This window comes from Microplitis demolitor, chromosome 4, assembly GCF_026212275.2.
Source record: "Microplitis demolitor isolate Queensland-Clemson2020A chromosome 4, iyMicDemo2.1a, whole genome shotgun sequence".
NCBI lineage: Eukaryota > Metazoa > Arthropoda > Insecta > Hymenoptera > Braconidae > Microplitis > Microplitis demolitor.
Genome location: NC_068548.1, coordinates 11,899,668 through 11,925,679, shown reverse-complemented (window position 1 = coordinate 11,925,679; position 26,012 = coordinate 11,899,668). Strand labels below are relative to the sequence as shown.

General features: G+C 31.8%; 2 protein-coding genes across 2 annotated transcripts in view; both read left to right on the top strand.

Moving 5' to 3' along the window:
- The window catches only part of LOC103578665 (synaptotagmin-7), a 926,763-nt gene that overhangs the window by 194,064 nt on the left and 706,687 nt on the right, over positions 1 to 26,012 (top strand). The window lies entirely within an intron of this gene.
- On the top strand, positions 23,907 to 25,853 carry LOC128667624 (uncharacterized). Its single transcript, XM_053738533.1, has 2 exons — positions 23,907 to 24,163; positions 24,248 to 25,853. The coding sequence occupies exons 1-2, from the start codon at positions 24,004 to 24,006 to the stop codon at positions 25,510 to 25,512; spliced, it is 1,425 nt and encodes a 474-aa protein (XP_053594508.1). The 5' UTR covers positions 23,907 to 24,003; the 3' UTR covers positions 25,513 to 25,853.

Genomic DNA, 26,012 nt, shown 5'->3' with positions numbered 1-26,012 from the left:
TGCTGGGCAATTTGACATTTTGGTAGGTTGATGACCAGACCATAATCGCGTAGGCGTTGGAAGAGGATCTTCAGGTGCCTCTTATGCTCCTCCTCGTTTTTGGATGCAACGAGGATGTCGTCGATGTATGGAAATACAAAGTCCAGGTCCCGTGTAATCTCGTCGATGAAACGTTGAAATGTCTGGGCGGCGTTTCTGAGTCCGAAAGTCATGTATAAAAATTCGAACAGGCCGAACGGCGTGATTATTGCCGTTTTAGGTACGTCTTCTGGTGCGACGAGTATCTGGAGGAACGCTCGGACAAGATCGAAGACTGAAAATATCGTTTTTCCGTGGAGGAATGCTGTGAAATCTTCGATGTAGCGTAGTGAGTAGTTGTCCGGTACCGTGCGGGCGTTGAGTGGACGATAATCACCGCAGGGCCTCCATTCACCTGATTTCTTCTGCACAAGGTGCAGCGGAGAGGACCAGGGACTATCTGAAGGTCGGCAGATGCCAAGATCGATCATCTTCTTGAACTCTTCCTGGGCGATCTTGAGTTTACTCGGGCACAGGCGTCGTGCTCTAGCTCTCACTGGAGGACCATCGGTTGTTTTAATATGATGCATCGTCGAATGCTTCTTTGTTTTGTTGTACGACGATTCGGGACGGGCAATGTCCTCATATTCTCGGAGTAGCTTGATGTAATCTGAGTCGCCGTTAATTGCCTTAACTGAATCGAGTGACGTCGTAATTTGCCACGTTGCTTTCGCAGTAAGGTTAGTTTTTCCGTCACGTAGGCATTTGCGTTTGAGGTCGACTACCAAGTCAAAATGACTCAAGAAGTCGGCCCCGATGATGGGCTTTGTGACGTCGGCGACGATGAATCGCCAGGTGAAGTCTCGTCTAAGTCCGAGATCCGGCGTAAGCGTGAGCAGGCCGTATGTCTGGATGAGCGAACCATTGGCGGCGTAGAGTTGGTATCCAATTGGGCTACAGGTCGCGTTCTTCATTAAACCGCGCGGGAAAACGGAGAGATCTGAGCCAGTGTCCACGAGATATTGTGTTCCAGTGGCTTGATCTTTGACAAATAGGCGGCGTGAAGAATTGGCAGAATCACTGTCCGCCTCTAGTGACTCTGGTTGGCGTTTCCCTGAAATTTACAGCCGGGAACGCATGAATGCGCGTTGGTGCCGAATTTGGTGTGGTACCAACAGATGCCGGTGGTCTTGTTGACACGTTTGCGTGAAGAGCTGCGTTCTCTTCGATGACGTCGTGGATCGCGGGTCGATGACCTGCCTCGCAATTGACATACTTCGTTTTTTAGCGAGCTCAGTTGCTGGGTAAGCATGCTGATTTGATGCTCCAGGTTGCTCAGCGGCGGCGGAATCGGCGTCTGGACGGCCGCGACTTGGCTGCGAACGATTTCGTGCAGTTTGTCTGCTACTGAAGCTTGTTCGGTCAGTGAAGCGCTGGTTTGGATCGTGAGCAGAGCTCGTGACTGCTCAGGTAGACCGGAGAGCCATTTCTCGCGTACGACGGCTTCATCGACATTAGGCGCGAGGGATTTTAAGTGCCTCAGGAATTGTGATGGCGTCCTGTCGCCGATATTTTCGCCGTCCAGTAACTGGCGAAGTTTTGCTTCTTCCGACTTGGTGAAACAACTGCTTAAAACCTTTTTAAGCTCCGAATATGGGTTGACGGTCGGTGGGTTGATGATGATTGTCTCAACCTCGGCGGCGTATCTGGTTTCGATGAGCGATACGGCGTAGTAGAATTTTTCAATTTCAGGAACAATGCCATGAATCTTGAACTGTGCCTCGAGCTGTGCAAACCAGAGGTTGACGCGTTCCGGACTGAACGCAGGTGCTTTCACGGTGGTGAAAACTGCAGGTTTAGCGTCCTTGAAGTCGTCGTCACCGTCTGCCATCGTAAATGCCTTGGTCACTGAAAATAGATTATAATAGAAACGGAGAAAGAAAGAAATAATATTTTAAGTAGTGAAAAAGACAATAAGTAAGTGAGACTCAGCAAATTCCTCAAGGGATTAAGAGTTAGTACTGCTGCCTGTTGACGCTGACTCACAGCTCTGGAATGCGGCGTTTCGGGCGGCAAAATCCTCGTTGCTGGCTCAAGGTCGGCGTTGTAACAGAGGTTTTACACACACTTATCACTATTTGATTTGCACTCGCGGGTGTCCCTCAAAATACACTGGTGCAGCACAACGTCCTGAGTGCTCAGCAATGCACCGGCGGTGATCACGTCGGGGTCACCAATGTAGAGATGATGTGGGTGATTGAAAGGAATTAATCAAAACGTTTATCTCTTACTAAAATTCGTTTATTGATACGAAGAATATTGTCGTCAGATTGGTAATTCACAATATATAATTAAAAGTGATAGAACGCGTGACACTGTATACGGAAGTAGCTTTATAATTATTCTCTTACTGATTTCTTTTTTTCGATGCTCGTGGGTCCTCACACTCGTGGTCGAGCGTGGAGAGGGGACCGAATATCGACGAAAGTCGTCGATTGCTATCGAGCAATAATGTGGTAGTCACCACATATATATATATATATATATATATATATATATATATATATATATATATATATATATATATATATATAAAATTGTGTTAGAAAAAAAAATTTATTTTTTTATCTCAATTAAATACATCTAAAAAGTTATTTTAATGAAAAAAAAAATTGTCCTAAAATTTCAGCTTTATATCTCAAAAATAGAGCTGGCCCAGGGGGGGGGGGGCTTTCCGATTTAATATACATTGACGAAAATTTGTTTTTTCTATTTTCTAAATAACTATGTCAAAAAAATTTTTATCCGATTCTTGAATTTAAGTCTTGTAGAAAATTAAATTCTCTACAAAAAAGCTCTCTTATGTCATACGCTCAAAGTTAAGAAAAAAAAATTATGGAGCTTGAAACTTACACGGCGAAAAAAATATTGTTCCGAGAAGGATACTGTATAGTTACAGTAACAATACGCAATAGTTATCAACAAGATTGTTACTGCAACGATCTACTGTATCGTTCTAACAACAATACGGTAGATAGCTCTGAGACCTATACCGTATCCTTCTGAGCCATATCTGGCACACGTTTGGAAATCTTTATCATTAATAAATAAATTATTGATGAATAATTTTGATTAAACACATTAATTTATGAAACTGATTTATCATTTGCAGTCTAAATAAATTTAAAATATAAATATAAATATATCTTAATTTTTGAGGTTACCCATATATAAATATTTAAATATAAATTTAATTAATTAAATTAATATAAATTGATTTTAACATAATTTTGACAATTGAAATATATAGCAGTTTTATTAGATTGATCATTAGGTAAATAATCAGTAAGGTTGTAGATGGTTAATAAATTAAAAAAAAAATAAGAACTCGAATTGTTATATTTGAAAATAGGCGCCAAAATGGATGTTTAATTAGGTTAGACGGTGGCGTGTGAAATGACAATTACAGAAAGTCGTATAGGGCTCACAGCTATTTCATAGATAGTTATAGGAACGATACGATATTTTTCCCTGTAGGGAAAAAAGTCGAATTTTAAGGATGGAAAAAAATAAGTTTCTTTATTCGATAACGTAGGATTTTGTTTTTTTTTTTTATTATTTTGCAATTAAACTTCTTATAGAGAATGAATTAACTATGAAAATGGTCCTTAGAATCATTTTAGTAGAGCTCATAGAAAGGAAGTTACAGAGCTGAGTTCTGAAATTGAGAATAATTTAATTATTTAGAAAAAATTTTGTAGTCTTATATTATTTTGAAGGATTATAAACCTTAAGAACATAAATAGAAGAAATCTTGATTATCGATTTTAATTACAAAGGAATTTTGTAGAATTAAAGAAAAAATAAAAAAGAAATTCTCTTTTTCCCATCCTAAAAATTCGCTTTTTTCCCTTTAAGTTTGAACCTCCATAATTTTTTAACTTCCCGCTAAGAAAATCGACGATTTTCAAAAATTTCGGGAAGTTATTGTTTTTACCCCGATTTTCGAAAATCGAGTTTTCATCAGATGTCGACGTTTTGAGGTCCTAGAAAGCTATTCTGACTATTTTCAGAATGATGTCCGAGTGTGTGTGTGTGTGTGTGTGTGTTTGTGTGTGTGTGTGTGTGTGTGTGCGTGTTTGTGTGTGTGTGTGTATGTAAACTCTTTGTAACTTTTGAACTAATGAATCGATTTGGATGGTTGAGGTGGCACTCGAAAGAGATTGTTGGCCATCAACTTTCCTGAAAATTTCAGATTATTTGATCGAATAGACTCGAAAATATTTGCGAATTACGAAAAAAAAAAATTTTTTTTTTAGTTTTTTATTGATTTCTCAAAAACGACTTATACGATCGACTTTAAAATATAATCAGCTCTAGTACTCAATAAAACGCGTCGATTGCCACCTCAAACATCAAAATCGGATAATTCGTTCGAGAGTTATCGCGGGAGAAAGAAATGGTGAAAAACGGTTTTTTCTAAATATTTTCGAAACGACTGACGCGATCGATTTCAAATTTTAATCAGCTCTAGAATTCAATAAAACGCGCCGATTGCGACGTCAACTATCAAAAACGATTGATTAGTTCAAATATATCAACGTTGAAAAGTTAAAAAAATAACATTTTGTTATTTTTTCCGGATAAATCATAATATAACGTACTAAAATGTGCCTGATATCATACCAACTCATCTTTTTTATGGTTTCTTTTGATCATATAATGTCATCGAACTTGGTTTTTAGTTTAAATCATATTATCAACAAAAAAATCGATAAAACGTAGTTTTTAATATTTTTATCGGATATTTCATATTTTATTGTTTCTTACATGAGTCAAAACTTATTTAAATCTTGATTTCGATCCCCGACATTGATTTCTACCTCAATACACTTATTTTACTGAACATAATCAGGAACTAAATTTTAAAAACCACTTCATTGATGATTTTCGATTCTTAAATTTTCAAACTTCAGCATACCAGGTAACTTGTTAGAGTTTGAAAAGATCGTAAAAAAACAATTGCATGTGATAGCATTTTCGAGCTCGAAGAGTGATTTGTGATTTTGGATTTCCCATTTAAATAACAAGGAAAAAAAAAATTTGTTAATTTGGAATTTTTCACCTTGGCAATAGCTTATTGTACGAATAAGCCCAGCATAAATATTTGTAGGGAATTTAACGCTCTACAAAAAAACTTTCTTATCATTTTCCGAAAAATCCATCTGTTCAAAGGTTATTGGAGCTCGAAGTCAAGTTAGAGTAAATTTCGAGATCTTTTTACTTTTCCGGCGAAACTATCGGACTTATCATAAAATGTTATTGAATCTTTTTTATAGACAATTTTATTTTGTACAAATTATCATTGATAATTTTTTTTCAAATTCTACATAGTTTTCTAGATATTCCCATTTCAATACCAAGTCCTTAAAATCGATCAGAGCACTATTTTTTTAGGAGCTTGGCATTAAAATGTAAATAACTAATAAAAAAAAGGGATTTCGAAAAAATTTATCAGAGATAATTTTTAGGAGGAGGGAGGACTTCTTTTTGAGTATATAAAAAATAGTTGTCGAGAGAAAGACATACATTTTTAATGTTGAAAACAATTTAAAAATAAAAAAAAAAAATAAAAAAAAAAATTTATCATTTTTTGGAAGGGGGCATTTCTGCCCCACAAAAATTTTTCTGCCTTCGTATCCACCAATGATGTGAAATGTAATTTATCTTGAGGTATATTACATCAAAAAAATTAATTAATTTAATGAAATTTGATTAACTTTCAGAAATTTTTTTTTCAGCTTTTTTTAAGGGTACCCCATTTTGCCCGCCAAAAGTAAAAATTTTATTTCTGAACGGCAACTAAAAATTTTGTCTATTTACCTTGAATATCATTAAAAACAAAAAGATTTAGTGTATTTTAGTCCTCAAAACCTTAGTATTTCCTTAGGTACCCCCTTTTGCCCCCCCCCCCCTCGCCCCTATATCGAAAAAAAATTCCTGTGAAAAGGATAGATTTTATTTCAACTGTAAAATGTGGCGGTCGCTTTTCGAATTTTCCCGTGCTACTAGCATGGGAATTTTATTTTTTTTATAAAAAAATCCTATAGCTTCATTTGACGTTGAGAAAAAAATTGAAGTCGTGAATATTTTTGTAGGGAATTTCATGCTCTACAAAATTCCTAGTTAGCTCATAAGCTTTAAAAGGTACGGTTCAAAAGTTACAGCTATTTGAAGAACATAACTTTTAAAAATCAATAAAAAAATAAGTGAAAAATGTTATAATAGTGTAATAAATATGTTAAAATATTAATTTTGATCGTAGCTGAGTTTTATTCAAAGTAAAATTAGTAAAAACATTTATTACTTGTGTATTACACTAGCAGAATATAATAATTTCCATGAAAAAGTGTTTATTAAGCATATTAATTAATCATTACGTACAAAATTTATACTGATGTTTTTGAAACCTTTCTGTAATAAATGAAATTCGTTATAAAGCCTTTATTTGATACTTTCCGTGAGAGTAGCAGTTTTGATGTAAATACCGTTTGACCGTGGATTTTTTAAACGTCATCAACTTTAAATACCTGTAACTTATGAACCGTACATTTTAGAGCTTTCAAGCTCATGAACAAATTTGTAGAGTCTAAAATTTCTTACAAAACTATTTATATCTATGACTCAAATTTTTATCTCCACGTCAAATAGTTATATAATTTTATATATAAAACAAAAAAATACCCATGATTTAGCATGGGAAATTCAAAGATCGAGCACTATCTTTTAAATTTGAAATAAAAAACTGTCCGTTTGACAGAATTTTTTTTCATTATATTGAAACTTTTATTACAACAGTCGAAAGACTTTTTTTTTCGATCTCGCATGAAAATTTGTTGGTTTACGATGTTTTAAGAAGCCTCTCCAAAAATCAGCTCGATAAAAAATTTTCAAGAGGTCACTCACGAATTTTGAGAATATTAAAAATGATCGAAATTCGAATTTTTAATTTCAAAATTTTTTCTTTCTCGTGCCAGCAATAGTTTATATTTGTAAAATCATGACTATGCTGAAAATTTGAGCCCAAAATTTAAATATTTGAACCTCGCTCAAGAATTTTGCATGTTTCCGAGTGCTGTCTTTTGAACGTTTTCGAGCGAGCTTTAAGTATTAAAGATAAAGCTTCTCGATTTGGGCTTAAATTTTCAGCGTAGTCATGATTTAAAAAATGTCAACTATTGCTGCCCCGAGAAAGAAAAAATTTTGAAATAAAAAATTCGAATTTCGATCATTTTTGATATTTTCAAAATTCGTGAGCGACCTCTTAAAAATTTTTTATCAAGCTGATTTTTGGAGAGGCTTTTTAAAACATCGTAAACCAACAAATTTTCATAAGAGACTCGAAAAAAAAAAAATAGTCGGTTTTTTTGCGCCACCATATTAAATATATATATATATATATATATATATATATATATATATATATATATATATATATATATATATATATATATTGTAACATGATGGAAAATTCGACATTGACTCGTGGTTTGAATTTATTTCAAATAAGAAATAGTTACCGGATGAGCAAATTTTAGTGACATCTAGAATCGAAAATTTCGACTTCGACCGACTAATTGATCCAACCCATGGATCGTGATGGGAGATCCGGACTAGACGCCGTACTGAACGGTCACGTTTTACGATTCGAGAAATTCGACCCGACCAAACGAACAATTTTGATTACGACTCTTGAACAACGTGAATTTTGTTCTATAAGAACAATCCGAGTGATTAACGAACAATTCATTGCGATAAGTAAATTTTTTTTTACAAATAACCGCCGTCGTGAACAAGCGAATAAGCCGAAGCCTCGGCACGAGAACTGATCAAGTGTACGACCGATTGATTTGGTTTTATGAACGAGTGCAACGCGATTTGTGGAAATAATAATTAAATTAATGATTGATTGTACGTCCTAACTGTATGATAGTGAAATTACAAGTTACTGAAATAAAATATTATTTTATATTTTATTTTATTCCAATCGAGCAATTCCGAGAATTACGGATTATCTCCTTCTCATTCGTTGCGGCAGCCGAGTCTTGCCATGTAAAAGACTCTGACGTCACCAGTCGAGTATTTCGTTAAGAACTACGTCGAGTGTGTCGATGAAATAAACGACGAGTTTTTTTTTCTTTCGACAACTGACTGTTATTTTTTTTTGCAAAACTGACTGTTTCCGATCAACTACGTTTTGTTGTACTTTGGTTTATATCGAGTCAAGCCGACAACGGCATTTATTATGTTTGTGTAACCGACAATTTGTGTGAAACCGATCAGTTATTTTGTCTATTGAATATACGATTAATTTGTTTAATTCGGATCACTTATTCTATCGTAATTTTAACTGCCTGACCTTTCCCCGATCCGCCACCCTGAGCCGAATTTTTTTTTGTTTTGATAATTATTTATTTGGTGATTATAAAATCACCTGGCGCCCAACTTTAAAAATTTGAACAAGGTTGTCAAATAGTAAGTGTACTCGGACTTCACTCCGGTAGATCCCCGGTGGTGAAAAACTCGTTATAATATATATATATATATATATATATATATATATATATATATATATATATATATATATATTTTACTGATTTATAAACATCGACTACTTCTTTTTTTTTAAAATCCTGCATTGAAATATCTTCAAGTACCGAAAAAAGACGCCTGTGAAAAGCCGAGCTCTTAATTTTAATATTTAGAGATTTCCATTTTCCATTAAAATAACACAAGAAAAAATTTTTTTTTATTTGAATTCTGTAGCTCATAAACCAATCGATGAATTTTTATGTACGATAAATTTTTTTTGTAGAAATTGAACGCTCTTCAAAAAATGGCTCTTATTACCCATACAAAGTTTGGAAAGTGGCCCGATATCCGACCATTACTGGGCCAAGACTGTCGACCAATGGCTTAGCAATGGCAATTTTTATTGGCCGATAATCAGCATATAGCCAGAATGATAATCTCGACTATCGGCCGATTAACGGTAGCCAGCAATCAGCCAAGCAAGCAAATAAATTAAATTAAATAGAAACTTTCATTTTTATTTTCCTAATAGAATCAATGATCATTAACGTTTAAACTATTCAAGTGGGGTAAATGATGTGAAAAAAAACTCGATGAAAAGTCTGCTGGGCTCTGGGCACGAACTGCCGTCCTTCTGATTGCTGGGCTGGACGCTGGCTACTGGACAAACCTACGAATGTTGAGCAGATAATTTTAAATGATCTACTTATTCATTTTACTACAACCACTCGGTTTTATGAAGTGTAAAGAGCAATCTAATTAATATTATCAATTATTTAGAAAAAAAAAATTTCGCACTATTTTTATTATAATTAAATAATTTTTTAAGATAAAACTTAATAAATTTAATTAATTATTTATTAAGGACCTAGTTGAATTGTCTTGCTCTACCACCATTATTAAAATGACATTTATTTTTAAAATATATGTCTTATTTTTCAACTAAAGTAATTTTTATAAGTGAAGTTTTAAAATCGCGGTTGTTGATAGCAAATAATAACTAACTTAAAAATATTTTAATACCATAAGATATGCATTCAAAAATTTTAATAAAAACTTCGAATTGACTACGCTATCTTGATGAAAAATTAAACGACTTCTGGTAATTAACCAGGTTTAGGCTATTACTAATTCCCAATGCTTGGCCGAGCGACTGGAGTCAGACATCGGCCCAAAATTAATCTGTTCAAAAGTTATTTGAGCTTGAACTCAAATTTATATTAAATTACGAGATCTTTTCATTTTACCGGCGAAACTATCAGACTTATCGCAAAATCTCTGAAGAACTTTTTTGTAGGTAATTTAATTCTCGACAAAATATTGGCAATGAAGTTTTTCGAAATTCCGCATTATTCTATAGCTTTGTCTATTTTAATGTAAAGTTTTTGAAATCAATTAGAAAATTACTTGAAAAGCTTGACATTGAAATGAAAATAACTAGAAAAATTTTCGGAATATCGTAAAACAATAGTCGTAATAATTTTTCAAGAATAAAATCGCCTACAAAAAATTTCTCATGACATTTTATAATAAGTCAGATAGTTTATCCGGTAAAGTAAAAATATTTCAAAATAATATAAATTTGACTTCAAGCTCAATTAACTTTTGAACAGATGAAATTATCAAAAAATGATAAGAGACACTTTTCGTAGAGCGTTAAATTTCCTACAAAAATTTTTATCGCACATCAATATCCGCTTATTGGTTTGTGAGCTAGAAAATTCTAAAAAAAAAATTTTTTTTTCGTGTGTTATTTAAATGGAAAATAAAAATCTGCGATGTATTCCTCTCTTTTGACTAGTAGCCTACTGTGTGCGCTTTCTTTCTCCGCCGAAACGCATCGAACTAGTTTCGCATCGAAGTTTCTTACATTACAAATCAAAGAAAATTAAAAAAAAAACGAAAAATGTCGATACCTCCAATCGACAGCATCTTTTCTGAATCTGATTTCTGTCGCGTCGGTTGGATATTTTGAGATAATCCATTTGTTTATAAAATTAGTTAAAAAAAAAAAAAAAAATGACAATGCAACATAAATTCGTTTTGCGAAAAATTCAGTCGGTTGGGAATATCGTCATTTTATCGAATGTTTTTTTAATTTCATTTGTTTTTATCATAAAAAACTCAGAAATATTTCATTTATGTCTAGATGTGTTTTAGCGGAGAGAACACACGCTCGAGGTAAATTTAAAAAAAAACGTACCTTTGTCTACAAGCAAATTTTCTTGATTTTGGACGTGGCCTCTTTCTTCTATAATCACTTTTAACTTGATTGCTATTACTATTCATAGTTAATTTTATCGTTCACTCTCACAAATCGTGATAAAAAACAAACTTTTAAATGTCACAAAACACTGATCTTGGATCACTAAAAAAACAACGTATGTTTAATTAGGAACTCCACCATATAAATTAGCATTGATATTAAAATTTGTAAATTATGACAAAAGATTTAGCCAATAGTTTTGAAATTTCTTCACAAAAAAAATGTATTAAATAATATGCGTGAATACGTAGGTTATTAATTATAGTACGCAATGCCGTCTTTTATTTTAACATAGCGGGAGTGCTTGTACAATCAACCGTTCATTAGGCGCGCATTTTTTTGTTTCACTAACACTATGAAAGCGGTGTAAAAATTAACTAATGTTATGTATCGTTGCTGTCAATAATCTTTAGATGATAAAGGAGTTGCGAAATATATAAATTAAATAAAAATATATATTTCAGTCGATAAGTAAAAAAATCAAAAATTAATGCAAAGAAATGCGTGTAAATAAACAAACGTATACTCAATAAATAAATGCATGAGATATATATATATATATATATATATATATATATATATATATATATATATATATATATATATATATATATATATATATATATATATATATATATATATATATATATATATATATATATATATATATATATATATATATATATATATATATATATATATATATATATATATATATATATATATATATATATTAGACTGTGTCAAAAAAAAATCATTAATTTTTTATTTTAATTAAATACATCTCTAAAGTTATTTTAATACCAAAAAAAAATTTCTCTCGAAATTTCAGCTCTATATTTCAAAAATTAGGCTGGTGTACGGGAGGGGGGTTCTCTTTCCCATTTAAAATATATTGAAAACGATTTGTTTTTTCTATTTTGAAAATATCTATACCAAAAAAAAATTTTTATTCCGATTTTGGAATCCAGACATTGTAGGAAATTAAATTTTCTACAAAAAAAAATCTCAAAAAGGTTTTGTCATACGCTTAAAGTTAATAGAAAAAAAGTTATGGAAGTTGAAACTTGGAAGGAAAAAATCGAATTTTTAGAATGAAAAAATTTTGGTTTTTAATTCGATACCGTAGGATTCTGTTTTTTATTATTATTTTGCAATTAAAGTTCTTATAGAGAATTAATTATCTATGAAAATAGTCCTTAGAGTCGTTTCAGTAGAGCTCATAGAAAGAAAGTTACAGAGCTGAGTTCTGAAGTTGAGAATAATTTAATTATTTAGAAAAAATTTTGTAGTCTAATATTATTTTGAAGGATTATAAACCTTAAGAACATAAATAAAAGAAATCTTAATTATCGATTTTAATTACAATGGAATTTTGTAGAATTAAAGAAAAAATGAAAAATAAATTCTCTTTTTCCCATCCTAAAAATTCGACTTTTTCCCTCCAAGTTTCAACTTCCATAATTTTTTTTTTATATTAATTTTGAGCGTATGACACAATATACCTTTTTTTAGAGAATTTAATATTTTATAAGATTGCTGAATTCAAAAATCGGAAAAAAAATTTTTTTTTGCATAGTTATTTTCAAAATAGAAAAAATAAATTATCTTCAATGTATTTTAAAGGGAAAAGGGGACCCCCCCCTCCCAGTGGCCAGCTCAATTTTTGAGATATAAAGCTGAAATTTCGGGAGATATTTTTTTTTTATTAAAATAATTTTTGAGATGTATTTAATTAAAATGAAAAATATTTTTTTTTTCTGACACAGTCTAATATATATATTGATTAAAATATTCTATTTATTTGTATATTTTCAGAAGTAAGAATTGAAAGTCAAATTCGTAATAAGTATTTATTTATATTTATTAAAATAAATATTTACCAAGTAAAGTAAATAATAATAATTAATGGTAATAAATAATAATTTCTTTTTTTAATTTTTTTCCATGCATATCAGTATTTATTTATTATCAATATGTATCGGTATTTATTACATACTAGAAACATTGAATCTTGTTTTATTTAAATCAAGAACTAAATAAAATTCAGCAACAATTTAAAAATAAAAAATAAAAAATTATTATTACTTTTGATTTGAGCTCAAACACAGTGGTGGACTTTACGGCTGACTCGCAGGGTCAAAGGATTTTGTTTTTTTTTTTTTTTAATTTTTATAATTTGTCAATAAATAAACAGCCCTGTTTAGAAAATCTCATAGAATCCGTTAGATTCTCATGAATTCCTATAGAAATTTAATAAGAATGAATGAGTTCTATGAGAAGTGCTATAGTTAAGTATAGGGCCTTAAACATACAGCTATAAGAATTTATCATATTTTTTAAGCAGGGAGAGTACAAATAAAAAATGCACCAATCTAGCAAGAATGACATAAAAAAAATTTTTTTTTTTTTACATTTAAAAAAATTACAAATTAATTAGCCCGTAGAGATTTCTTTATTGTTATTGTTATTTTCAATTAGTTATTTGAATAAATTAGATAGTTTATTTTTATTCAAATAAATATGACTATATGTGCGTTCTCGCCTAATTATAATGGCAGTACATCTACTCGTTTGTAGGCAGTGCGCATGCGCGCTATGTTCATAATTACTCCAAATTTATAATTAAAATTTGTATTTTTTATCATTACAAAAATTTGGTTTGATATAATTGATGAAATTAATCATTCATAAATATTTTTATAACAATCATTTTATCTATGATACATGTAGTGTATGGTTAATGAACGATGTTTATCGGTGATAAAAATGTCGCATGAAAAAAATGTTATCTAGTGAAATTATACTCATAAATAAAAAATTGCAAAAAAAATTGTAATGTACCTTTTATATTGGATATAATTAATTTGGAATAATTATACATAATATACATAATATTATTTGATTATCTTCAATCGGAAAATCTTTATTAATTTAACTACTTGATCAAAATGAATTATATAAACTATGAAGATGATAATGAGATAAAATTATGTAATTATACGAAATTATATATCTGATGTTATATAATGACGTAAAATACGGTGGTGGAAATGAGATAAAATGATGAATAAATGTATGTAAATATATAAGTTTATATATCAAATTATAAAACTATATCAGATTTTATATTTTCACATACAATAATGAATGATTTTATGTAAAAAGTTATGCATATATATTAGTAATAACTATATAAAAATATATTCATTCATATATAAAATTAAATAAAAATATCTCAAATTATACAAAACTTAATATGATTATATAAAATTTTTTTTTTTTGGAAGTGGTGGGAAAATATGACTATATATATATATATATATATATATATATATATATATATATATATATATATATATATATATATATATATATATATATATATGTGCATGTGTTCCGAGTGAGGTCTTACTCCTGTGACAGACACTGCTGTCAGAACTCGGACGAAAAGTTCCCCTTCTCAAGTACTGGTTAGGCTGTGTGTGATGCTTAGGAAGGGGAACTTTTCGTCCGCGTTCTGACAGCAGTGGTGACAGATCATTGACATACATGGATTTATTAGGGACATCTAACGTCGGAAATTTGAAGGAAAATTGACATTCAATGACATCTTGTAATAGAATTTTAAGCTCATCGATTACTAATTTTTATCTATTTACTATTTGTATAATCTAACCTCATAATTATTTTACATTTTGACAGATTATTCAGCTCGAATTTTTATCGTAAGGAAAAATAAAAATATGGAAATGATTCTTCAAATATTTCTTTATAAAGTGGTTCTAAGTTTTTCTGCAAGTAGTTTCGCCCAATATATATATAAAGGATTTTATGTGGAAGCATTCGGTCTGTCAATTCGACTTAGCCGAAATTATTTAAATACATATTTTTTTTATAATTTTGTAGACGATTATAGTTTGAATCAGACAAATCTATATACTTATTTGAACACACCTGCAAAATTTCAGATTTTTTGGTTCATTAGTTTTTCAAAAAAACGTGTCAATATAATGATAGTCTCAATCGGACGTAGAAGAACATCCAACACCTTCTTAATTAAATTACATTGAATAAGACAGTAATTTTAAATAGGATATTACTCAGAATGATACTGAAGCAAACGAAAAAAAAGTTGACTCAAAAAGTGAAGTTTTTTTGGAGTTATCGTGACGACATACATCATCCGCACATACAGACAACCCAGCGTCCACCGAAATATTTTTTCAAAACTGTTTTTTTTTTACTATTTACAATAAATAGTATTTTTTAAAGTATCTACTGTCATAACAAACTGTTATTAGTGATATTTGTCAACTCATTTAATACTCTAAGTGCAAAAAAGACCGGATAAAAACAATTTAAGCCGAGAAAATTGCTTGACCTTGAGAGAGCGAGAGTAAAGCACAGCTCAACCGCTTCGCGTTGAGACGTGCAATAATATTTCACAATATTTAATCTTGTTAAATTATTAACAACAATAATACCTGGTGATTGCCAAAAATATGATCGCACTATCACAATAAATTATACAAACTCAATAGACCAAAGATGAACATAATTTAACTTAATTAATGGCCTGGATTTTTAATAACAGAAGCAATCATTTCATTCTAAATTCCCTTAAATTATCTCTCATGACTGGTGAGAGAGAGAAAGACACGGAATTTTTACTCCTCACTCACACTCAAAATGATAAATTGCTCTGTATTGAAAATAATTTATAATTTTAAAACAAAAATTTCAATAATGATCTTGACCGCTGGGGTAAACAAATAAATCAAAAGTGAAAAAAAAGTAAAATTACTTAATTATTTTAAATGATAATAAATATAAATAATAATAAATATATATAATAATGCTTATTATTTTTACAAATATTTCGAGTGAGAACAAAAAAATAATTTTTAATACTTTGGGAATTTTTCACCCAAGTGATGATATCAGTACTTGAGGAATCTGCTCAGGTACTGTAGGCGCACTATAGATATATATATATATACCTTTATATACATCTATATGTACCGGCAACGTTTACCAACGTTGTATATGCGTCATATATATATATATATATATATATATATATGTATATATATATATATATCTATAAATATCTGGATATATTTAACAATATATAAAAAAAGAGGAATTATCCAACGATACTTAACAATAATTATTAATAATAAATACCATGTATCATTCAGCCAGTAAATATAAATAAATTAATTTCACTCGCCGCGGCGACCAACAACTACCGGGGGAGGTTATCACATGAAAATATATGCCGTGAAAGAAATCCAAAGTATTTACTCAAAAATCTCCAATAACTCAACAAAACAAATACTATCAAAACAAGTATTAGTTAATTCACCCGGTGAATTATAGCGACTACAATATTGTTAATAATCCACCAATCTATCAATAGAACTTTAAAATTTTCACTCAGCAACGTCCGTGCACACTAATTGCCCGTATCTTTCTAAATTAATTCCTTTCTCCCCCACCTGTTGGTCGTCGCCCACGTGGCGCACCCGTCGCCCTTATTTATTATTATTATTATCTTTACTAGCCCTGGGCCTAGTTTTAAATTATAAATATAAATTATAAAGATAATTCCTGGACACCTGAATGATACATTAATAATTATTCAAGTGTATAAACTATTTATTCATACTATCTACATATTTTTATTTTATCCAATAAATTAAATAATAATTTAAGAGGTATTGATTTTCCCCTACCCGGCGGTCAATATTTTTCCAAACATCAACTGACATCCTTAGTCGGATGACAAGTTTAATAAAAATAATATGTTAAACAAATGTTGGGGCATAATGTTACACTGGATTATGCATCCCAACTGTTTCAAAATCATTAACTAAAACTTATAAATAACAAAAATCAATTGTTTGTATTTTTAAATTATGAAATAAAATTATTTTGCACACGTGCTCTCTCATACGCTGCGCGCATGCGCCAGCACTGTGCACGGACTGCCGTCTCCATCGGCGAAATGGCGAAATGCCCGCGCAAGGACTCAAATTTAGACGTGAAATTAAAATATTTAACTTACTAGTAACTAAAACTAAATAATTTGAATCGTTGCGTGACAGTCGCATTCGCTACAAATATTGTTTTTCACAGTTTAAGTGTAAATAAGTGTAAATAAATATCTGAATTATCTATTGTTAAATTTTGTGTAGTTTTTGACTGTTTAAAAATCCTCACGCCTAAACGAGATCTTCTAGAATTATTCGCTCATTTTACACATAAAATTAAAAAAAAAATCTGTCTATCGGTTGACCCTGCGGGCCAGCCCTAAAACTTCCCGCTGTTCTCGAGCTCCATGAGCTTGAAAACATTGATGTGAATACATTTTCGAGCTCGAAAATATTATTTTATTTCATTTTTTTCGGAATAAACCGTTTTTTAGCATTTCTTTCTGCCACGATATCTTACGAACGTATCAACCCATTGAGATGTTTGAGACGGCAATCGACGCGTTTTATTAAATTCTAAAGCTGATCAAATTTTTATTGGTCCTCATTGTCGATTTTCCAACAAATTTCGTCATAAACTATCATAATTAAGTGAGTAAAGTTCAAAAACACCATTCGTTAAAATATTTGTATATGTTTATCTTATAGGATCTTGATGAAATTTTTTATAGTTATTCTATAGGTGATTAGTTTGATCAAGTTCAAAGATGGGCTGAATTGTCCGGATAGTTTTGAAATTATAGTTGTTTGGACTTTTCACGATTTTTCGTAAAAATCAGTTTTTAATCACTCATAAAGCTTATATGACTTCAAAACTAATATTCATCCACTTTACGTAAAAAGTATTCGAAAGCTTGTCTAATAATCTTTAATTTGTCACCTTAAGCTTTCTGTTTTGACTATTTCTTCCGAAAATTTGGTAGTCTTGAAATTTTTAATGAAATCAAAAAATATTGGAAATATGGTTGTCATTTCACATAACTCAAGTATTTCCCATTATAATCCAATTTCGTCAGTTGTATTTTATTGTAAAGAGAATAACCTGTAAATTTTGAAGCTATTTTATATTTTAAAAATATTTCTTTTATCACTAATGATCTTTCAAACGTACCTGTACGTCCTATAATTATAACTGATCTTGCCATCGTAATAGCGATTACAATTATGATCTTATACTATTTCAATTTTCTATTCTTTGTTTACGTGAAGATTAGTTTGGTCCATGACCTATGTTATGTTTTTTCAAACCAACTACCTGAAGTTCTCTATTGAAAATAGTCATTGTCTTATTTTACCCTCACTCTTAGAAAACGAGCCTAATTTCATATTACGACTATACACTAACATGTATGACAAGTTATGTATGTATGAAACTTTTTATATACATTAATTGGTAAATCTACCTGTTATTTCTGCTGCTGAATGGCCTTTTCATATTAGGAACTTGGAAGTTTTGCGATTTAATCTGCTTTTTTGTAAAAAAGAATTTTTCCTTGTAAAAAATTTTAAACCTGTACTTGGCGCGATTTTATACAAAGAATCCGGATTTGGTAGGATTAAGCTCCATCTGGTCATATACAGTCCATACTTGGCCATAGATTGCCAATTTTCATATGTGACTATTTATGGAGAAATCACATATGGCTATGTGTAATACTTTTTTCCCAGGTATTTTTAGTCTTGATTTCTCGTGAAACGAAATTTTTTTACGAACCTCGCCGGGGATAGACCTGTTACAAATTATGACTTTCAAATAACGAAAAAAGGTGTCCAGCAGTGAACAAAATATTTCCGATTTGGATCATCTGATATTAAAAAGCCAATAAGATTCTGTTACTGGATAGATGAATTCTGAGATCAATCGAAGGAGTAGTTGAAATTTTTTATTTTTTACGAAATAGTGGCTTTTTCAAAACAAATTACGGATTTCTGACCCTAATTGTCGGTTAAAATGGTTTTAAAAAATAGAAATAACTATCGCTATATTATCGCTTCGATTAATTTCTGAGAAATGTATCTGAAGAAGTTCTATAGACATTTCATGCTCATCTCGTTTTGAGGAAAAAGCGTTGAAAGTTCCAGAAGAACTTTACACATAATTAACAATATTTTTTGTCAACTTCCATAGAGCCATCTATTTCAGGGTCATAAAACGGAGCCTTATCAGCATGAGCAGCTTCTAATAGATCGATTTGATATTGTCTACGAGCAATTCTTCAAATGAAGCTGTTTCAAATTCGACTTTTTCGTCACAAGATTTACATTTTACAAATTCACTTATTGCTGAGAACACAGTTATAAAATCTAAGATCCTATATACAATTAATTAATGTAACGGAACTTAAGTCCACCTCCGCCGACCGGAAGCCGAGGCCTCGCCCTTTTGGGCATACTCGCGCTGCGCAAATCCCCTATTTTCCACCATAATATTATAAAAGCGAAACATAGAGCAAACTCAATATTGGCGGATGTTATAACCCTTCGGATCAGAGATCCTTTGCATGTGGGTGCCGAACCAACAGCCACTACTAGTCCGACCTCAAATGGGCCCAGCACTCCTCCCGTCTCAGGAAATAAAGAGACTCTTGTCGAAGTGGGGCTTGGAATGGGCCGCCCATACCACCAATTTCATGTATTGGTCGACATACTACAGTTGGTCAAGAGGAGACGGGGTTTCTTCCCCCGCCTTCCTGAGAAGACACCCAGTTTCATTTACATTCATTCATCCATACTTCAACACATTCGCACACACACCTAACTTCGGACTGACACGCGGGATGCACAAAGTCCTCACAAATCGTGAGTTCTGTACACCCATGTCCAGAAGCTCCGACAACAACTGAGTGGATGCCAGCTGAACCGCGATCTAGTAGTCTTCTCCTCCTTCCTCTCTGTGTTGGAATTGGCTGCTAAGCTTGTGGCGGAGACAATTTTTGCTGAAACCATTAAAAATTTTAAAGGAGTCTGGGGACGCGGCAAGAACCCACCCGATTTGTAGCCACTCCGCGACCCACCCTTCTATGCTCTGGAGCACCTCACGCTGAGGCTCGAACTCGGTGTATTTTAGCAGTAAGTGCTGAACGGTATCCCACCCTTTGTTGCATTGGGGGCATTTGCGATCTTTTGCGAGTCCGTACTTGAAGAGTCTATCCTTAAAACAGCCGTGACCGGTTAAAATCTGGGTAAGCCAGAAATTAGGGCTGATATGTTTGCTCGCTAGACGTTCAGTAACGTCAGCGAAGAAGTTAAATGTTATTCGTCCTGTTTCCGCTGTGGACCACTGTTCTTGCGATCTGTGAATGGTTTCTTTCCTGAGGGAGACAAGGCCTTCATCGTCATCTGGCTGTACGGTCGCGTTTCCAAGGGTTGCCTGTTTGCCAGTGCGGAGATTGTAGCGGGCGCAACATTCATCAATCACAAGCTGAATGGGCACTGCCCCTGCAAGTACACAAAGTCCCTCATACGATGCCGTCTTGTATGAAGACGTCATCGTAATCAGGGCTCGACGTTGCAAGGCCCTAAGAGCCTTCCATTCCTCTACCCCACATAGGTCACTCCAGTCTGCTGCCGCATAAGTGACAACAGGCAGGAAGTAGCCCTTGTAGATAGTGGACATTGCTGGAAAGCGCAGTCCCCATTCAGTCCGTGCGAGACGGCGTAGACGACCAAAAGTTTTATCTCATTTCGCGCGCCTTGTCTTTATGTGTGTTGTTGGTTTGAGGTCCTAGTCGAAAATTATCCCTAAGTATCTAACGCTCATTTTGAATGCTATTTTTGTTTTACCTATTACGATTTTCAGTGGATTTAAATCATACTTGGGCTTTTTCTGTCTCTTGGCTTCATAGGGGTACGGACCTTTGTCCTTGAGTGGACCGCGTCGGGTGTATTCTCTCTTGAGGAATATTGCCTCGGTCTTGGACTCCGACAATGCAAGTTTTGCGGAACGACACCATTCCAGTATCGAGTCTACTGTCCCTTGCCCCTTTCTCTATCGGCACGTGAGGTGCCTTCTATGATGACGAGGAGGTCGTCAGCATAGGCTACAAATTTACTCCCGTGTTCTGTTGACTCTAATTCTTTAAGAAAATCATCGAACATAATGTTCCAAAACAAAGGCCCTAAAACTGATCCCTGTGGACAACCCCTTGTTGGCTTTTTATTCTCTTTTCCAAATCCCCATGACAGTGAGACTGTCCTATCTTCAAAGTAATTCTGTACTACTCTATAAACATTTTTGGGGCATTCCCTTTTCTTCAGATCATATATACAATAAAAGAATCGCAAAAAACTAAAATCTTCTCCTTTCGTGATTTGAAGATTTTCGAGTGCACTCAAACTATTCTCGACCGTCTCAGCCGTTTTTGGATGAAAAACATATTTCCTCTTTCTCCATCTTGATATTTGCACTTTGACAGATGCTCTTCTATTTCTAAGACACTTGCGGGGCGTTTTGATTAAGATTTAAGTTAAATTTAATTTAAAATGCAAAATGAAGATCAAAAAGTTGAAACTGAATGCATGACTACATAGTGTCAAAACTGTGTGAACTGACGAAATTAACTTATTTTGTACAAGAAATAACTAACTTTAGCCTTCAGATATGAAATAAACCTGTTATGATGATATTTTTATACCTGCAACACAATGAAATGGGAAAGCACAGTTGTTGCGTGCTGTAGGTGTCGCTGATAATTAGTTTGTTCTCCACCTACTTACTAACGCTCCAAAGCTCCAAAACGACTGTTACGTCCTGAAGTCATGTCGGATTGAGATCTGCCGGCGAATTATTTGAATTGGACGTTACTGTAGATCTTCGGATACATGGGGAGTTCTCGAAAGCTCGAAATAACTTGGTCGTTAATTAGAGAATAGACATATCTGATTTATTCATTTAAAATAGGAGAGTCAGAGAATTTAGTTGAGAAGTCACTTGAGTTTTACAATTACTATTTGACAAATAACTTCGAGTCAAAAGAATAATATAATTAAATTAAACCGGGAGTTTACTTGCGTGTACTGTTTTAATTTCTGATTGATGTGTGAGGGTGATACATTGGGAATCGGCTTTTTATATCCCCGCATGAAAAAGCTTTGTATGTAAAAACGTATATAATAAAATATATGAATATCATAATTTGATATATTGTACCATACATAAAATGATATTCATATTTTTGCCGTATAATAATATATGATAATATATTGAATAAAAATAAATTGCTAGAATATATTACCAATATATTTATCAATATATGTCATTTTTATGTATGTTTTACATATATATTTTAATATATCTTTTTTTATACTGATATATTGTATTAAAAGTAGTATATTAATTAACATATAGTATTTTTTGTATTTTTCACATATGTTTTTCAGTATACTGCAAAATATATGGTTTCCAGTATATTGTAAAATATATGGCACTTTTTTTACTTTTCTTAGGTTCTTGCATTGGTTATTCACTAAATGCAAGATCAATAAAAAGAAAAAAAAATAATGATAAACTTGACTTTTTTTTGTGGAATTGTGTAGAAATTGAAGAAGTATATTGAAAAATAAAATTTTCAATATATTGCGAAAAATATAAGTTTTAATATAGTAGAAAAATATAAATCCAATATACTGCGAACCATATATGTAAACATATAAATTCTTTCATATATAATCAATTATATAGAGACCATATACCACTAATTATATAGGTCAAAATATATGGAAGTATATGTAAAGTTTATCATACACTACTGGGAAAAATTAAAGGATAAAAAAAAATTCCAAATTTCTGGGTGATTTTCAACAGGCCGCAACTTCGAGAGAAATGGTGGTACAAGGAAGAAAAAGAAAGGAAATTGTAGCTCTAAGTGTCTACTTTTTGGATTAGAACTTTAAAAATTTTGAGCGTCAGCGGTTTTTGAGTAATCTTAAAAAAAACAGCGACAACAAAATTTTCAAGTTTTTTTCACTTTTTTTTTGGTCTACGGGCGGGGGAACGTTTTTTTTTTTGCTTAACCACTCTAAGGATCAGATACCTTCATTATTCAGCTTTAATTTAATTTTTTACAGACCTTGATAGGTCCACTTATCGGTGACACGCGTTAATATCCCCGGACAAAATATCCCCGACAAAATATCTACGACAAAATATCCCCGCGACAAAATATCTCCAGACAAAACATCTCAGGATAAAATATCTTCATGACAAAATATATTTTGACAAAATATCCCTATCGTTGAATAATTAATGAAGTAATGAGTGAAAAAAGGGCACAATGTTATTGCAAGTGGGTGCATTCAGATATTTTTGTATTTACACCCACACAAAATGCCTGAAAAAAGGGCACGTACTATTATACGCATTTATGTTAACATATTTTTGTGATTACACACACCCAAAACCTGTAAAAAAAATGGCACAATACCATATTCCAAACTTGTGTTATTTTTTAATCAAAGTATTTGAAGACATATTTATATTTTAAATTTAAATTAAGCCGCGTCAAATTTATCTACACTTTTGCGCCACTAAGTGTTGTATTATAAAACCATTTTCTGATCAGTCTAGATTTGTAGGGGTAATGGGTAGATATTAGTTTTTTAATAGCTACTTTAGCTTGAAATTTACGGTAATTTTATGTTGAAATAACCTAAAATTTGCTGCTTGAATTTGACATCAATTTGATAGCAAAATTTGAAAATAATAATTCACGGTTAACTTTTCTTCAATTTAAATTGTCTGCAATTTGACGGTAAAAAAATACTTAACAATTTTTCAAGTCAAATTAACAGCAAATGGATATAAAATTTGACCGAAAATTAACGACCACCTTTTTCTAGTTAACTTTTGACGTGAATTGGCATTCTAATCTGGGCAGCAAATTGATGTTAAATTCGATAGCAAGTTGCATGAAAAGTATCGTAAGAACGGAAAAATCCGAAGTTGACGGACATTTGACTAAAAATTCAAAGAAACTTTTGCAGGTAAACTTTTGCTAAAGCAAACTGTGCTATTAGGGTTAGCAAGTAACTTACATGCCTCCGTTTCTGTAAAGCCACATGCGATTTTTGTATCTTTATAATAATTAATTATCAGTATTATAGCAATAGTTTTTTTATTGATTAATTAATATGGCATTAAAATTTATCGTATCTCAGAAAGGCAATAAATTATTATTGCACGATGGTGTATTATATAGTAAAAAAAAAATTAATAAAAGTAACATAACCTGGATTTGTACATGTGTTAATTGTAATATCATTATTCACACCGATAGTGAGAAAACCACAGGTTTGATGTTAATAAAATACATATTGTGTAAATTGACGATTCATATAGTTATGATTTCTATGTTTTTTTTTATTAATTTTTTAGGCAAGATAGTTGGTGATGTATTAGTTCACGATCATCCCAGTAATGCTGCAGCTGTTAAAGCTAAAATTTTAAAAGAAAAAATTAAGAAGAAATCATCTAAATCTCAAGAAAAACCCGCTACTATTGTTTCTACTTCGCTGCAAGGAGTTTTATCACCAGTTGCAGCGTTGCTTCCAAAGCCCATCTCACTTTCTCGAGCTGTACAACGTTCTTGTGTTAAAACAGTAGCACCAATTATGAATCCTGACAGTCGAAGTGAATTATTGTTAACCGATGAGTATAAATTTACATATAGTGGTGATTTATTTTTATTGCACGGCAGTGGCAATGACAAAAATCGGTTTTTAGTTTTCACTTCGTCAAAAAACTTAAATTATTTGGTCACCTGTCATCTGTGGTTAAGTGATGGTACATTTAAATCTGTACCATCAATATTTAGTCAGCTTTACACTATTCATGGCTATAAAGATGGAAAATCATTGCCATTGGTATACATGTTAGCTCCAGATAAGTCTAAAAGTTTGTACCTCAAATTTTTAAAAGTATTACGAAACGCAATTCCTAATTTTTCACCAGATCGATTAATGATGGATTTTGAAATTGGATTTATCGAGGCATTCAAACAGGTATTTCATGGTGCAAAAGTTTCGGGATGTAATTTTCATTTTTGCCAATCGGTTTGGCGCCATATACAATTTTGTGGGCTAGAAACTCGATACAATACTGATATTGAATTTTCTCGAAACATACGTATGCTGATGGCTTTGGCTTTTGTGCCACCCGAAGATGTTACTGCTGCATTCGATAAATTAATGTCGACAGATTATTATGACAGAAATTCTGATATTTTGGAGAATATTGTTGCATATTTTGAATCTACGTGGATTGGAAAACTAAAGCACAACCGCAAACGCCGTGAAAAGCCTCTGTTTGATATTAAAATTTGGAATTGCTATTTAGCAACGAAAAATGGTGATCTTCGTTCTAATAATTCGATGGAAGGCTGGCATTCTGGTTTCAATCAGCGTGTATCTGTTGCTCATGCCAGTATCGGCTCATTTTTAAATGCTATCAAAAACGAACAGACATTAACGGAAACATCAATAACGCAAATCAATTCTGGGCTTGCGGTAGCAGTTCCACGTCGCAAAGCGTACCGAGATTATAATCAACGCTTATTCACAATCGTAAATAATTATAACCCCAATAACAAGATCGATTATTTGAATAATATTGCTAAAGTTTTAAATTTTGAAGGTTATTAAGGGTATTCTTAGATAGTGCCCTCCCACTTTTTTGAAGACATGAAACGACTTTTAACTGTCTCAACTGAATTTATTTAAAAGGTCGGGGGCAATTTCGGAGAATGACCTTAATTTCCTAGTTATATTCTAATCGTATAATATGTTAATGATATTTAAAAAGTATATTGCTTAAAGCTATTGAATTAACAAATAATTTTATGATTTTTGTGAACGGATTTAAGTACTTATATTTGTATTGATAAAAAAACATTTATAATTTCTCAGATAATTTATTATAATTTTTCACTAAGATATTTGTTGTGATAAAAAAACTTCAGTTTATGATGTGACCAAATATTAAGGTTAAGTATTATCATTTGATCTATAAAACACTTAAGATTAATTTATTGTTATTCGTTATGTATATATGTAACGTGAATATTTACTATAATTATTTAATTACATAGAAGTATTTAAGAACTAACATAACATGTATATTTCATATGACCTCCATTGATTAA